The 15799-nt window shown below is 37.2% G+C and overlaps 3 protein-coding genes across 3 annotated transcripts in view; 2 read left to right on the top strand and 1 right to left on the bottom strand.

Moving 5' to 3' along the window:
* The first annotated feature begins 682 nt into the window (after positions 1–682).
* Positions 683–6382, top strand: LOC131991658 (neuroendocrine protein 7B2). Its single transcript, XM_059357148.1, has 6 exons — positions 683–940; positions 1367–1592; positions 2676–2825; positions 2958–3070; positions 4595–4648; positions 4859–6382. Exons 1-6 carry the CDS (start codon positions 938–940, stop codon positions 4985–4987), a joined length of 675 nt encoding a protein of 224 aa, XP_059213131.1. The 5' UTR covers positions 683–937; the 3' UTR covers positions 4988–6382.
* A 138-nt stretch (positions 6383–6520) lies between these two features.
* Positions 6521–7668, top strand: grem1a (gremlin 1a, DAN family BMP antagonist). The gene is made up of 2 exons (XM_059357150.1): positions 6521–6601; positions 6769–7668. Exon 2 carries the CDS (start codon positions 6777–6779, stop codon positions 7314–7316), a length of 540 nt encoding a protein of 179 aa, XP_059213133.1. The 5' UTR covers positions 6521–6601; positions 6769–6776; the 3' UTR covers positions 7317–7668.
* A 744-nt stretch (positions 7669–8412) lies between these two features.
* fmn1 (formin 1) overlaps positions 8413–15799 on the bottom strand; it is a 31663-nt gene continuing 24276 nt past the window's right edge. Inside the window, exons 14-18 of the mRNA XM_059355832.1 lie at positions 12676–12768; positions 10876–10927; positions 10481–10630; positions 9583–9664; positions 8413–8803 (exon numbers count right to left, since the gene is read on the bottom strand). Of these exons, the coding sequence (XP_059211815.1) occupies positions 8759–8803; positions 9583–9664; positions 10481–10630; positions 10876–10927; positions 12676–12768 (422 nt within the window). The 3' untranslated portion in view covers positions 8413–8758. The remainder of the gene's footprint in view (positions 8804–9582; positions 9665–10480; positions 10631–10875; positions 10928–12675; positions 12769–15799) is intronic.

Raw genomic sequence — 15799 nt, 5'->3', positions numbered from 1 at the left:
AATTAATAAACCAACACCATTTTAATTGTTCCCTTGATTGAATTCATCATCAAAATAAATAATTTAGGAAAATTCAGATTTTTAAGATTGACATATCCTATCCAAACGACCCAACAACAGTTACATTGATATCCCATGGACTGCAACAACAACAAAAAAGATTTAGAAAACAAATTAAAACAGAGTCAAGCCCAGGGGTACAAAGCAGGCCTTCACCTGTAAACTGTCGCTCAAATTAAGAACAAACCACAAAGAGACTCAAAATGACCACAAAGAAATATGAAATAACTGCAAAAAGATACATTTTATGCTAATAACATATTGAAGTAAAATAAATAAATATAGCCTATTAATACTGGAGTGAGTTAGATAAAGGCTAGTTTATACTCTGATTTGTCCTAATTTAAAGTAAATAACTGAGATGAAGAAAACATCTGTTCAGAAATGGATTAAAAGGTCTGTTTTTGGTGTAAATATATGACGTCAGCTGCAGAGTTTTTCCTCTCTGTGCAGTGTTTGTGCAAATAATTGCCACAATGTAACAGCCAATGAGAATAGAGGATTTCTGGTGGCTTGGCAACTGCATCTGAACCGTGAAGCGAGGCGGATCGCATCCTCCTGCAGGGTTGCGTAATGACCACTCTTGATGACAGCAGAAACGAAGTGTTCCCCTTCAAAATAAAGTGGGAGAAAATGAAAATGACCAATCAAAACGTTTAGGACAAATATTTTAGAACAAAAAGAAAGGATTGAGGCGTATACTTAAGCTGCATCAACTGTGATCTGATTGAATTTAATCGAGAAACAGTTTTTGAAACCTGTTTTTCGTCGTGTTTGGGAAGCAAGCTTTTATTCTGGAAACCGGAAACGAGGTGTTTTTTCTGGCCAGCTTGACAGAGGTCTCGCGCAGCAGGCAGGTGCCAACATCAGCGAGGACATGGTAAGAAAAAAAATGCATTTAACAATTTTTGGGTTATTTGTGACGTTTTCTAGCAATAACATCTCACATTTAATCAAATAAATGCAATTAACTACTGATTTAATCGTAAATGATGGTGTTTTTTGTTTATAAGGCATATCATGAAGGCTATTTATAGACTATTTACATCGTGTTTACAGAGTGAGTGGCGCACCAAGGCTTTATTCCATTAACAGATACATTTACTGCCTTTTATGGTTTCTTTTTAACCGTACTAACAGATAAAACACCCCATATAATCATTATTCCTATATATGTTTTCCCCTTTTTATGTAATTGGCTTGTCATGTGTCTAAGAGGAGATGCAGCTGTGTTTGCACATGATTGGTGTCCATCTTTTGTACCCAGTGAAATCTATTGTGTGTGTGTGTTTTTTTTTCTCCATAGATGACAGAAATGAGCTCGGCGGTGCGGTTATCGTTGCTCGGCCTGCTCCTGTGCCTGCAGGTCGGCAGGGCTCCAGCCCGCAGCCCCCGCACGGCGGACCAGGTGTCTGAGGCCGACATCCAGCGGCTCCTGCACGGCGTCATGGAGCAGCTGGGCATCGCTCGGCCCAGGGTGGAGTATCCTGCACACCAGGCCACCAACATCGTCGGGCCTCAGAGCATACAGGGTAGGAAACACACTAACATACAAACAGTACTGTATATTGTTATTTGTTTTTATTTATTATTATTTTGTTAGTTAAAAACAAATCTGAAAAATAATTTGTTGTTAAACAGCAATATTAATGTCACAATTTTAATATATGTTGTGGAGATGCAAAGAAAAAGGCAAATTTGTGTTTCTGTAAGCAGAAAAGGTGTTGAGTTTATTGATATTAAAATTAGAAATATTATAAAAAATAAATACCTTAAACGCCCAATGTGACATATATGTCACATCACAGATCGTTGACATATGACATCATAAATGTGTTCTATGTGGTCCACTTGGTCCGTGGTATACCCCCCATAATTTTCTTTCAAGGATAAATGGGTCTGGGTTTTTATGGGTTATAGTCTTTTACATGTTTAAGAAAAGACAAGCCAGGTGATCCAAGAAAAAAGACCCTGTGGCTAAAATTTAAATTATCATTCTCTTTCTCTTTTATCCAAGTATCCATCTCATTCTGATTAAACATCCTAAACAGGAATATAAAAATTGTTTACCACCATTAAATGGTATTTCCTGTGATAATTCTATGCATACTTTTTCACTTTTTATTTATATTTTCAACCACAAAACTGAACAGGTAATGACTGGAGATCAGCATACACATATAATGAATTATTTTATATTTTATTTTATGTTTTATGTGACTAGCAGTCCATAACTCAAATATATTAAATTTGCAATTATGCATGACAAAAAAATAAATAATAATAATCCTCAGCTTTGACGAACTGAAACCAGAGTTTGGGTGTTTTTGCATGAAAAAAAAAAATACACTGAAACAGTTCAATAATTATCAAAATGGTTGCCAATTCATTCACCTTTTTTAAATGTCCATTCAAATACTTAATGTAAGATAGTGTAAGTAATTCCTAAGGCTTTTATTCATACAGAGATACGGTTTCAACAAGACTTTATCAGGTCTTCATGCTCTTGTAACATGGAAAATCAATCAAACTTCATAGATATCTGTACTTGTATTATGAAGCGTATTCTAACTGCTGTTTTTATGGTGATTGTAATGCCTATTTTCTTCCACAAGGTGGTGCTCATGAGGGGCTCCAGCACCTCGGCCCCTTTGGAAACATCCCCAACATTGTGGCCGAGCTGACCGGCGACAACGTTCCCAAAGACTTCAGTGATGACCACGGATACCCAGACCCTCCGAACCCCTGTCCCCTGGGAAAGACAGGTAGAGAGTCTTGTTCTAAGCACTTTATGTAATAAATCAGGGAAAATGTTGTTAATGATGCCACAGGTGCTGATTCTTTCTGTTCTTCATTGTATTGTTTTTGCTGTTTTCTGCGTCTCATCACATTCACAGCAGCCGACGGCTGTTTGGAAAACGCTCCGGACACAGCTGAGTTCAGCAGAGAGTTTCAAAAACACCAGCATCTCTTTGACCCAGAGCACGACTACCCAGCGCTGGCCAAGTGGGTGAGTACAGAGAAGTAACTAATTACTATCACAGATCAATAAAACGGTCAAAATTGGTCCTTGATCCAGTATTACCCTGAGCTTCAAATTGCTTGTTAATCCTCATAATATTAATCCTATGCATAAAGAACTAATTAACAGTTATTTACCTGTTAATAAAGTAAACCTGCTTTTAAATTTAACTGAAACACAATACCAGCTGGATAAAACATGTTTACATTAATATTTTCTCTTTTTGTTTCATTACTTTAATTTAGCCTTAGGAATAACAGCTACATGATTCCAAATATTGCATGTGCAACACTCTCTAACAAACTTGTGATTATTATGTGAGTGATTATTTTGTGTTTTTAGGTTAATTTTTTCAAATAAAGTGATGAGTTAATCAATAACAATAACAGTATTTCATGTTTTAAATGACCACTGCTGTAATAATCTAATACATGTCTAGTAGTCCTATATTGTCTGTCGTAATTCTATACTTATTCTCTTTCTGTTGTATTAAATTTTCCATCTCATTCTGATTAAACAACCTAGTAGACAGTAGACAAATTGTTTTCTACTATTAAATGAACCCAAATTATCTGTCAGTGATATATTCTTTCTTTTTCCTCCCACTTTATTTTTAATCTTTATTCCGTACTTTTTAACTTCCTTTTTAAATTTTAAACCATAAAAATATAACCTGTCAGAACAATATGTACAAAGGCATTCAGTGTTCAGTTTGATTCCTGTTGTGAAGCACATTTGCATTTCATACTGACCAAACTGTTGCCCTCAATAAGTGATGAGTAAACGGACAAATGTATTTCAGCTGCTGGCTAACATTATTCATGCTTTAAACCGACACTGTTGTAATAATTCAATAAATTAATAGAAACCTCACCCAGTTGCCAGAATAAATGTTGGCATTGTACATTTTTGCAAGTCACTGGTAACGGTAAATATCTACATTTTTTAACCAAAACGGCTGCAACATGTTCTCAGGTAATAAAGTAGGTTTTTCAAGCTGCAACAACAAGCGGTCCTTGAGCATGCAGTCATAAATGTGCACAGAAAATCTGAGGCTGATGGATCTGTTAGTATGTGAGAGATTAGCTGCAGACAGACAGAAACGCATGTATGCACAGACAGACTCAACCAAACACATGATCACTTCCAGGCTTCCACCTGGCAGACATAACTTGTATGCTGCTGATAAACATGTATTCTAGTTTCACTGTCAAACATTTGAAAAAGAGAAATGAACGTTGGGAACAACCAACCCAGCAGTCACAGCTTTGTTGCTCGAGGTCTGCTCGTGTTGGTGACCGCTTAAAAACAAAACTAAGACAAGACTTCAGCCATTTAAAAGATCACATAAAACTTGTTTGTAATTTACATGGATTCCGTCTTGGTGTGGGTCTGCAGAAATCGCCCTTTTGAGTGTTTTCGTCCGGGCAATTTGTTGACTGTAATTTAGGAACAAAGGGCCCCGGCTGTAAAACAACAGATAGATGATTTAATGTCTGTGTTTCCTTTCAGAACAAGGAGCTTTTGTACCAAAAACTCAAGGGAGGACCGAAGAGAAGAAAAAGGGTATCGTGTTTGTTGTCTTCTTCCTTTGTAGTATTGTGTCTGAGCAACCACATAAGCAGCTCTGAAATTGACCCTGAAGGGAGCGATGTACTCTTAAACTCACTGCTTTAGATGTGAAGTTGAATTTTTCTGCTACAAGCAAAGAAGAATGTTACATCTTTATGTTTACAGTGTGTATATATAGTAACATATTTCCCTGCTTCTCTGCAGAGTGTCAACCCGTATCTGATGGGCAAGAGGCTGGAAAACGTGGTCGCCAAAAAATCAGTTCCTCATTTCTCCGAGGAAGAGGAGGAGGAAGCACCAACCGTTTCTGCTACTGCCAAATCCACCACCTAAACTCCTGCACCTGCAGCACTCACTGTAATATTAAAGTACACTCTCAGATACACCAGATTAGCACCACTTATTTAAGCATTTTGGGTAAAAAGCCATGGATTTGTAACTCCAGTGCAACTATTGTGAAATAAGAAATAGTAAGCAGAGAAAGGAAGAGCAGCTTGACATTTATTTATTTATTTATGTTTGGGTTTTTTTTTTCATGTTTTTGCATTGCAATCATATTAATTGGCTCTTAACTAATTAGACACTTCATAATGTATATCAGTATTACACAGGGTTCCCACAGCTTCTTTTCTTCTATTCAATGATTTTTAAAATTAATTTTCAGGCTCAATTCCCTCAAATTTCAGGACCAAACATGGTTTATAGTTTCAGTCATGGATCAATTACGGCCACAACAGATGTTTTTAATGGGATCTAGCAGTACTTTACAGAAACTTATAGACAAAAACTAAAAAAGGATAGAGGCTTGAATGTGCGAACACTTCTCATTTTGCTGTTTTACGTGCATGCATGTGACCGTTGCACTTTCTCGAGACAGGTCATTTGTGAAACACTGATGCAACTGTGGGAGACACATGCAGACAGCCGAATGTAGCCTATTTACTAACATCAAATGATCATAAATCATAAAAAAAATCAAAAGAACTTGCATTTCGGTTCTTGCACAAAATATAGAAATTCAAGCAAGTTCAATGACTCATATTTATTTATGTCTATTTTCAAAAATGTTCAAGGCCTTGGAGGACCTGAGGGAACCATGCTTACCTGGTGCTCTTATTTTTTTTAACACAATAGCTTAATTAGTAGACCTCTACAGTCAACATATTCTCATGAAGGGATTTCTTGTGAAAAAATGATGTAGATAGCAGAAAAAAAGTGATTCTCACTTCACTCATACCAAGCAGTTTTACCCAAAATGCTAAAATACAAAGTGTTAAATCTTGACTGACTGCACACTTTATCTACAACTGTATTATAATTAGAAGTTGTATAAAGATATATTGATTTGGAGGAATGTTGTATGAGAAAGGTATTATTCATGACTGTACAGAAATCAATCTACTCACTCTGAAGTTAATTTTTTTGTATGTCTTGATATAAACAGTTAATCACCTCTGTGTCTTCACAAGCAAATGTTCTATACAGGTCATATTCTCAGAAGTTAATTCTAAACTGTAGCAGCTTTGCTTTGTCATGTAAAAGGATGAACTGTGGCATGGCAATATATTCTGATTAGTGTTTATTCTCTTATTCACCATACTGCAGTAACATGAGTCTTTACACACAGCACTCAATCTGTCATGTGTCACCTCATCTCACCAAAAAATGATGTTTGTGTTATGTTTTTGTTCTTTGAAGTCAAATAAACGATTTATCTGCATTGACAAAGTTTGGAGTTGGATTTTTTTTTCTTCCTTTTCAGACAGATAAAGTGAGGATCAGGGCTCAAAGGGGCGTGTCCTGTTAAAGCTCAAGACAGTTTAGAAAAGCCCTCAGTGTGCCATTCATAAAGTCACTACATAAGAGGAAAGACCTGGAGAGGAAACACATTCTGGAAACTGTCTGACTGGATAAAGTTTTCTCTTAAGGAGCTTAAATATACAACAGGTAACTGAATCTTATAACTGGTGATTTTTTTCTGTAAACTGAACTCCTTTATAACTTATTGTCCTCGTTTAGTGCGTAATGTGCGCGTAAAAGTTGTGCGTAAAATCCTGACAAATGCGTAAAAGTCTCCCCATCACTGACTAACTCCTGTGTTTTTTCTCCTTCAGCTTCAGTGATGAAGACCCCATCAGTGCTGATCTCTGCAGCAGTTTTGGTGTTGCTGCTCAGTCAGCTCAGGAGCACAGACGCTGCCACCTTTCAAGGCGCGTTCCCACACCCAAACAAATACAACCCAAACGACTCGGATCGATGCCAACAACCCGCCATCAGTGGATTAATTTCGCGCGGGCCTGGGCCTGTCACCTCCACCGACGAAGTGCTGGAGTCCAGCCAGGAGGCGCTGCACGTCACGGAGCGTCGCTACCTGCGGCTGGACTGGTGCAAGACGCAGCCGCTCAAGCAGACCATCCAGGAGGAGGGCTGCCTGAGCCGCACCATCATCAACCGCTTCTGCTACGGACAGTGCAACTCCTTCTACATCCCGAGGCATAACTACCAGGACGGGGACGCCTTCCAGTCCTGCTCCGCCTGCAAACCCAAAACCTTCAGCACCGTCACGTACACCCTGTACTGTCCGGGTCAGACACCAAACACCAGGAAGAAACGGATCCAGCGCGTAAAGCAGTGCCGCTGCACGACCATTGATACGGATTAGACGCAAACTGACTCATCCTGGTTGATAATATCCGCTTAAAAATACCAGAAAGTGTATTTTGCTTAAAGGAGACATGAGAATGAGAAGGTGTGAGACTTATCTGAACCCATTTTTAGTCATTATAATGGAGAGAAGATGCTGACAGACCATATGTGGTTGATTCAGATGCCACTTCCCATCTAATTTAAGCTACAATTAATAATTCATCACACCCAAATATCTTGTCAATTATCAGTCATTGCTTCCACAAAGTTTTTTGTTGTTGTTGACAGATTTGGAGGATTTGTTGTCAAATGCTTTTAGATGCAGCCAACATTTAGTGACCTAAAACATAAGAATGTTAGCTTAAGCTTAAAGGGACAGTTCACCCCAAAATAAAAAAAAATCTTAATTTTCTTATTACCTGTAGTGCTATTTATTAGTGTAGCTTGTTTTGGTGTTAGTTGCAGAATGTTTGAAATATTAGCTGGGGAGATTTCTGCCTTCATTTGAATATAATGGAACATTATATGGTATAGGTGGCACTCAGCTTGTGGTGCCTTTGCAGTACCTGAAAGATAATAGTTCATACTTCTAAAGGTCGGTGGATACTCTTGAGCATCCGAGTCATGATTTCTGGAAAGAGACATTATGAGTTTTTCAAATGTATTATTATTATGTATATGTATTTTTTTTTTACAAGCCAAGTGCCAAATAGCGCCATTAAATCATCTCCAACACCCTGCAACTCACACCAAATATACTGTAGATTCATAAAAAGCCCTATAAGTAAAAGGGAAAAAATATATATTTTTGACTTGGGCTGAACTGTCCCTTTAAGACAGGCTCCTTTTTAGCAATTTATAATACCACATTTGTTGCAGACATGCAGGCGAATGGACATGTTAATCAGAATATAAGTATAAGGACACATCTTCAAAGGACTCAGACTCTTGCATTGTTTCCACTGTGTGGGATGTAAAGCTGATCATGATATAAAGATTTTTTTTTCTACAACCTGCACTGCTAAATGCCACTTCATTGTATGACTGTGTATAATATGAGTATCATATATTGTAAAGTTGTGAATAAAAAACAAGCTACGAAATCATCAAATTATTCTCTGATCGGTGATTTTTATTGGTAGAAAAAAATATTCTAGCAGGATTAAAGAAAATCAATGCAAATAATTTTCTGCGTATAAAGTTCAGTGCAAGAATATAAATACAACACTGACGTTTATGATGTTGGATTCTAAATATTGCACATTTATTACACTTTTAACATCTTTAAAATAAAAGTACTTTTTTTAGGAAGTCATACAACAAAACTCAAGATTTCTTCATTCTCTGGTTAACATAACAGGTTTAAAAAAGCTATGCAGTTTATTTTTTAACAGTTTGTTTGGTATCATAGATGGTCCTGATGTTTCAGCTTTATATACATTCTTTCTCTTAATTCTCTTATGCTGAAGACAGATGGGCTTCTTTCTGACGCAGTCTCTCTTTCTGTTGGGAGTAAAATATGATCAGTATCAAAGGAGAGAGACAAAAACACTGCACTTAATATATTATTAATAGACACAGTGTTCTAACTTTAGTTGGGCTTTCAAGAGCAAGCTTAGAAAATTTTACTTTGGACTTGAAATAATTTGTAGGCGTGAATGCAGTGGTGGAAAAAGATATCTTACTTCAGTAAAAGTACTAATACCACAATGTGAAATTACTACACCACAAGTTAAAGTCCTGCATTCAAAACTTACTTGAGTAAAAGTAAACAAAACGGCATCAAAATGTACTTAAAGTATCAAAAGTAAAAGTACTCGTTATGCAGAATGACCCACTCAGATTGTTTTATATATATATTCGAAATATATCATTGTTTCATTATGATTGATGCATTTATGTGAGCAGTGTTTTTTGTAAAGATAGGACTCATTTTAACTACTTAATATACTGTTATGAGGTTTAATTAATACATAAAAAGTCTAATTATTTCAAATATATCATTTTTTTTTTTATGTTAAATCTCGACCTGAAAAGTAACTAAAGTTGTCGGCTAAATGTAGTGGAGTAAAAAGTACAATATGTGCCTCAAAATGTAGTGGAATTGAAGTATACATTTATATGATATAGAAATACTTAAGTACAGTACTTGAGTAAATGTACTATGTTACATTCCACCACTGCATTAATGCTTTTTTTGGAACTGCATGTGCAAAACCTGGTCTAAGAAGAGTTTTTTTCCGGGGAAATCTCTTCCATATATCGATTGATTTGTGTCCTACCAGGCTGTTGGGGTTGATCTTTCTGGTCTCCACCTTCTTCTCTGATGTGATTCTCTTCACCGACAGCTGAGCTTCTTTTAATCTGCAGAAACAATGTGCAAAGTTCATTGATTCAATAAGACATGTAAAGGCTATGAGAGGTTAAGTTTTTTAGAGTATGAATTCAATGTATCAAGGAGAAAATTGTTCACTATTTACAGATAAGTAAATAAGTCACCATGAGTTCAGTTCAATCAAACTAAAAGGGTTTTACACTGCTTGCAAATTTGACACATGCAATACTAGGCATTACTGACTGGATTTTTTTTTTTTACAAAATACTCAGGGGAATTGTGCAATACATTCACTGAGAGAAGACGACTGGATTAACTTGCATATTTCCTCACATTATCCAAAGGTTTTTTCATATATTTTTATTATTATCTTCACCAAAGTGTTCATGTTTGTGGGTCGGTTTGTTTGTCTGTTTGTCAGCAGGATTATGGGAAAAACTATCGGCCTAATTTCCATTAAACTCGGTAGAAGGATGCAACATGAACCACAGAGGACCCATTAAATATTGGAATGGATCTGAATCCATTGGGGGTGGATACACAAATAATTTTTCAGATTTGTAAATATTGAGAGATTCTTGTGGTGTCAGAATATTTGGAAAGATTTGTATTTGACTGGGAAAATTCATGTGATTGTCCTCTGAAGTCGATACAACAACTCAGAAAGTTGGTGAATATTTTGGTACACAAATACTGAACATGGCCATCAGTATGTTGTTTAAACACTCTTAGCATTAAAAAATACAATACAACACATGTTCTTTGTAGAGTCTATGTTGTTTTCACATTTAGCCCACTAACACACAATTATATGCTTTTTTAAATGGTGTTGGCTGGACTCATACCTTTCTTTCGAGATGTTCTTGTTCTCTCTCTTCCACCTGACCTTGAAGTCGGCACAAAACTCAAACCAGAGCATCAGGAAATGAGCCGTGGTCACCTCCTTCTCTCCCGTCTTCGGCTTCAGTCCAAAGAACAGAACCAAGTCCTGAAAACTGAAGAGCAAGTATCAGAAAAAAAGAGAGAGGGAGGTTTAATACACAATAAACCAACATGGAGCAACTGAAGTTGCCCAGTAAAAGTTAGCAAGTTGAAAAATGATAATAATTAATACAATCTCCGCCTGACATCCCTAAAAATGATCAAAAAGAACATGAAATTAATGTTTGTGAGTGCTTGGGTTGACAATGAATTTAACCATCAAATTTACATAAAGTCCAGCATGATTTAATTCTCAAACCTTTTTTGTACGGTCATCTGCTGATAAGAAGCTTCTGCGTGTTCTTTTCGTGCTGCAAAAGAAACAGACGAGAGATCATTTTTTGCCGATTTCCCCGCAAAAAATCACAGATTATCTTTTAAAAAGTTCAGCCATTCATACGAAGACTTTTTTATGATACAAATACTTTTAGAAACGCAATAAAAATATCTTGTATGGTGATGACTTTCTCAAACTGAAGCAGACAAACTCGCATTAATGCACAAAAAAGTTTGTACCAGAAGAAATTAGTATAAAATATTAAATAAAGCGAAATCTTCTACTCAAAGTGATGCAACCATTTGCTCAGTTTGATTTAAAAGCAAAAGAGATTTTTTTCAACTTTATTCTGCTGCAAGTTCAGACCAATTAATGACAGATACTCTTCTAAAACTTTAGTTTCTTTGTCTGCTACAATGGTGGTGCTTGTCTTAAAAAAAATCTTGAAACTTGTTTGATTTTACACCTACTGCATTTTAAGAGGGAAAAAACACTAACTTTAGCACTAAAAGTTCCAGTCAGATAACAAGCAAAGGCTTAAATCCTGTCGAAAAGATGCATGCAATACATTTTTTTTTTAACGGTTTTACAGATTTCAGAAAGTATTCAAACCCCTTTTATTGCATAGCAGCCTTACTCTTAATAGCCAACAATTAATAGCCAACAATGTCAACATAAAAACAGCATTTTAGAATGGTTTGTACAGTTATTAAAAGGGGGGAACTTAAATATCACATTGATATTCAGATCCTTGGATTTGGAAGCTGAAATTTAGCTCAGGTGCGTCCCATTACTCCTGATTATCTCTGAGGTGTTTCTCCACCTTGTCTGGAGTCCACCTGTAGTGAATTAAACTGATTGGACTCACCTGTCTGTATAAAGGGCTCACAGCTCACAATTCAGAGCAAAATGAAGCCTTGAGGCTGAAGAAATTACTTGCAGAGCTCAGAGAAATTGACTCAAATTTATTTTATTTTAGCATTAGGCTGCAACATAACAGTGGTTGAAACAGTGAGGGGGTTTGAATACTTTGTGAATGAACTGTGCAGCAAATGAAACAGCGTTTTCTGGTTGGAGCACATGTTCTTCTCTCGCTTTACTTTGAAGTTTTCATGTGTCACTTTTCATCACAAGCAGAAAAAGTGATTATATTCAGAACATGACATGTATTTAGCAGCTACAACCCATCTGTGCCATTTAAAAAAAAACGGGGACAGGAAGCTCTTTACTGCAGGACTTCTCTTGTGATTTATCTTGAGATGTGTCACTATAAAAATCTTACGACATCAGTTAGTTGGGTATTTCCTAGTTGCCGTTGTGTCTCAGGCAGGAGTCTCTCAGTCATTGCCAAATCTGTCTGATCCCTATCAGAGCGTCTAGCCTTTCCTCTGAGTCCATCCTATCTCCTCTACAAACACACACAGATACCAAACACACTCCGAGAAATGAAAAAAGGCCGGGATCTGACTGCGGAAGACAAAAGTTTAGATGGAGCATACGAGGAAAGAAATAGAGGGAGAGTTGACAGGTCCCTGAAAATAGACTGGCCATTGTATTTAAATATAAAAGTAGTAAAATATAAATATATTGTTAAATAATATGTTTGAGCCTTAAAAAGGTTTCAGAGGTCTTAAATGTTGTGCTAAGTCTGGAAATAAATCTACCTTGTTGAACACAGATATATAATAAATATAACCAGTCATGTGTCGTTTAGACATGTTTACATTTTTAAAGTGCCACTTGGGTTTTTCATCTGTTAAATAAATGACTGTAACTACTCACCACTGAGAACAAAAGCCTCCATCTTGTCCTTAAAGGGCTGCAGGTTTTCTTCAGGAGAATCAGAGCAAACCTTCTGTACATCTTTCTCACATCCTGATAGACGGAAAGAAACCAGAACAAGTCAGAGAAATGGGGAAAATAAACAGTTTAAAGTACCATTTGTATTGTCAATGTGTGAACAGACAGTATCATCACTTAATACGACAAAAATGTTTGGGATTTTCTTCTGCCTTACGCAATCTGATAAATATGTGCTGTAGTGTTTGTCCCGCTAGCTCCACCAGCAAGTTCTTGCTTACCACGAAGACTTTATATTTCAATGACATCGAAGATTTTTTAAATCATCTTCCTCGGCTTGAGGAAAGTTTTACAAATATAAAACCTCCACGGATCAAAAGGTCATAATAGAAAGGATCCTAATGGTTTACATTTTCAGGTGTCCTGTTAACAGTTTGATAGCCTTCTCTTTAACTAGTGTTGTTTACGGGTAAAAAAAAAATTGGGCCACCAGGGGGATTTTCATTGCAATACCATGAGTGGCCACTGGGACAAATTGTCTGCAAAGCTCAGCACCGACAACACATTCAGTTCTATAATACATCCATGTCTGTCTTTCTTTGTGTTGGAAGAAAGCTTAGCATCCTTTTTTCCCCTTATTTTTCTTACTTGCTAACTTTATTGCTGCCAAAATACTATCTGAGTGGTTAAATTGGGTTGTTGGCCAAATTACTTCACAAGCTTATGTGATCTTACTGATTTTAGCCAACAATTAAAGGCTAATACATACTCCACAAGAACAGAGAAATGTGTTCTCTCTGAATGACGTCATTCTGTTCTTGCAGCCCAGGGAGACAAAACTAATTTCTCTGTTCTTGACACGTCATCTGGGCAGAACTTTTTTCTTGTGTGGTGTCAGACAGCTACTGTGTGTTTGGTCAGAAATTTGAATTTGATGTGTGCTGCAGTGTGAGGGCCCTATAAGGAGTTCTGCACTTGAGTGTCTTGTAAAGCATGAAATGTCCTGGCCAGAACTAACTTTGTTCTTGCCACCTTAAGAATACGAACTTCTTGCTGAGTAATCATTAAGGGTTAATGTTGCAACATTAATGAGCAGAATTGTTTACCAGTTACTTTCTACTAACCAGTTGCAACAGAAGGTTGAAGCTAGATAACTTTAATAAACGCCATGGATCTTGCTTGCGTTGTCGTGTTAGCTGATAAAGTAATTTGCAAACAGCAAGCTAGCTACTATAATAATGATGATACATGATATCAATATTATACTGGTCAATCACCTCCAGTCTCATTTATGTCATGTTAGTTTTTTTGTCCTTTCCTCGCTCACACAGACGGAGTGCAAAAAACAAGCAAGCAACAAGATGCTGCAGTTCACTTAATGCCCACTGGGGGTCATAAAATAGAAGATTTTTCTGTCAACTCCATAAAGCACATATTAATTTAACCTTTCTATTTATTTTTCCTACATTTTTTTCGAGAAAATACTTTCTTCGGGCATGCTGCTTTTTCACTTACATTTAAATTCTGGTTTGTTTCCTTCAGCACCTTTTCCCACCTATTACCACTGCACCTCTCTTCTGCCTATACTTGAGATATACATTTAAAAATCACTTGCAGCAGAAAGTTGCAGCTTTAACCCATAATGCAAGGAGAATTCTGGGTTAAACCAGCTCCACCTGTGCCCCAGCAGGAGGTTATCAGCACAGCTTCCTCTTCAGATATCACTGGGAGAGATTCACCCAGAGATGGCGACTGCAAACTCTCTCGCTCTCTCTCTCTCTCTCTCTCTTCCTCTGCCAGTCTGTGGCTCCATGTTGCTCTGCGTCCAATCAGTGGATCAGAGGAGCCAGTCTGCAGAGCCAGTCATAATAGAGGCTGCAGAGGGAGCCGAGCCCCCCGCCCCCGCCCCCACCCTGACGCTCGATCAACATCTCCCAGATAAGATTACAAAAGAATACTGTTTTCATTCAGGATTTGTGTAAACTTTGGAGGCGGGTATCTCTCCCTCTCTCTCCTTATTCTTTCTTTTGTCTGCCCTTTGTGTCGGACAGAAGTTTGCTTATTTCAGACTGAAGAGGGTTATGGACGCTCACATAAACAGAGCCGGCTGATGAGGAGTGTGGAGCTCTTTAGATGTGAGCCTGAAATTACACAAACTGCACTGAAGCAGCGACTCGGTTTCATAGTGAGAGGACTTTTAGGTTTTGATGATGATATGTTTACAGCAGTCACATCATCAGTCACAGCAGAATTATAGCAAGGAAACCAAACACAGACAAAAATACTTCAGAAGTGTGAAAAAAATGGGAGAAACATCTTAATTTAAGACAATTACAGCATAATTAGGCCATATATGATCATGGAAATACATTTTAGTAATATGTTAAAAGTATAGGGAATGAAAATGATAGTGGTAATAAAGCTAAAATGGCCTGTTAAAATGATCTATAGTGCACGTTCCAAGCCAATGTGAGTAGATTATTCGAACGATTTCACTCCCTCCACACTAAACTTAATTCAGAACTTTATAATTCAGATTTTAAACTACAAAAATCTTTTTAGATGGAGGTCCCAGAAACTAAATCATGGCCAATCTGTATCAATTTTGGGGTCCTTGATATGGAAATGGTTAAGAAACGTTGATCTAAAGTGCATTTAGGGAGTGTCAAACTCCATTTCTGCTAGTTCAGCAGGGTGTAATTTGGGCCGTAAAGTAAGCTGCGAAGTAAAATGGGGTTGCATTTAGTCCTAATAAGTCATAGGTGAGCTGAGGGCGTAACATGAAAGAAACCAGAGTGTCATCTCCCCAGAGATGCAGCAATAGCTGCTATTTAAATGCAGATTTGGCAAATTGGAGAAGTAAGTGGTTTCCTGCCTCTGCCAACATGCCCATGGGTGCATAGAGGGGTACAATGTGGGTGTTGAATGTAAAAAATGACACCTGCTTCAGTCTGAGACAAGCAATGAGAGTCTTTCACGCTGGGTGGGAGACTGGGATAAATCAAAAGTTGGCTAACAACAACAATGACAATGCAAACATGCTGATAATGTTTACCATGTTCATCGTCTTAGTTTAGCGTGTTAGCATGCTAATATAGAGTGCTTA

This window comes from Centropristis striata, chromosome 18 (genome assembly GCF_030273125.1).
Source record: "Centropristis striata isolate RG_2023a ecotype Rhode Island chromosome 18, C.striata_1.0, whole genome shotgun sequence".
NCBI classification, from domain to species: domain Eukaryota; kingdom Metazoa; phylum Chordata; class Actinopteri; order Perciformes; family Serranidae; genus Centropristis; species Centropristis striata.
This window is presented reverse-complemented; position numbering and strand designations above follow the sequence as displayed.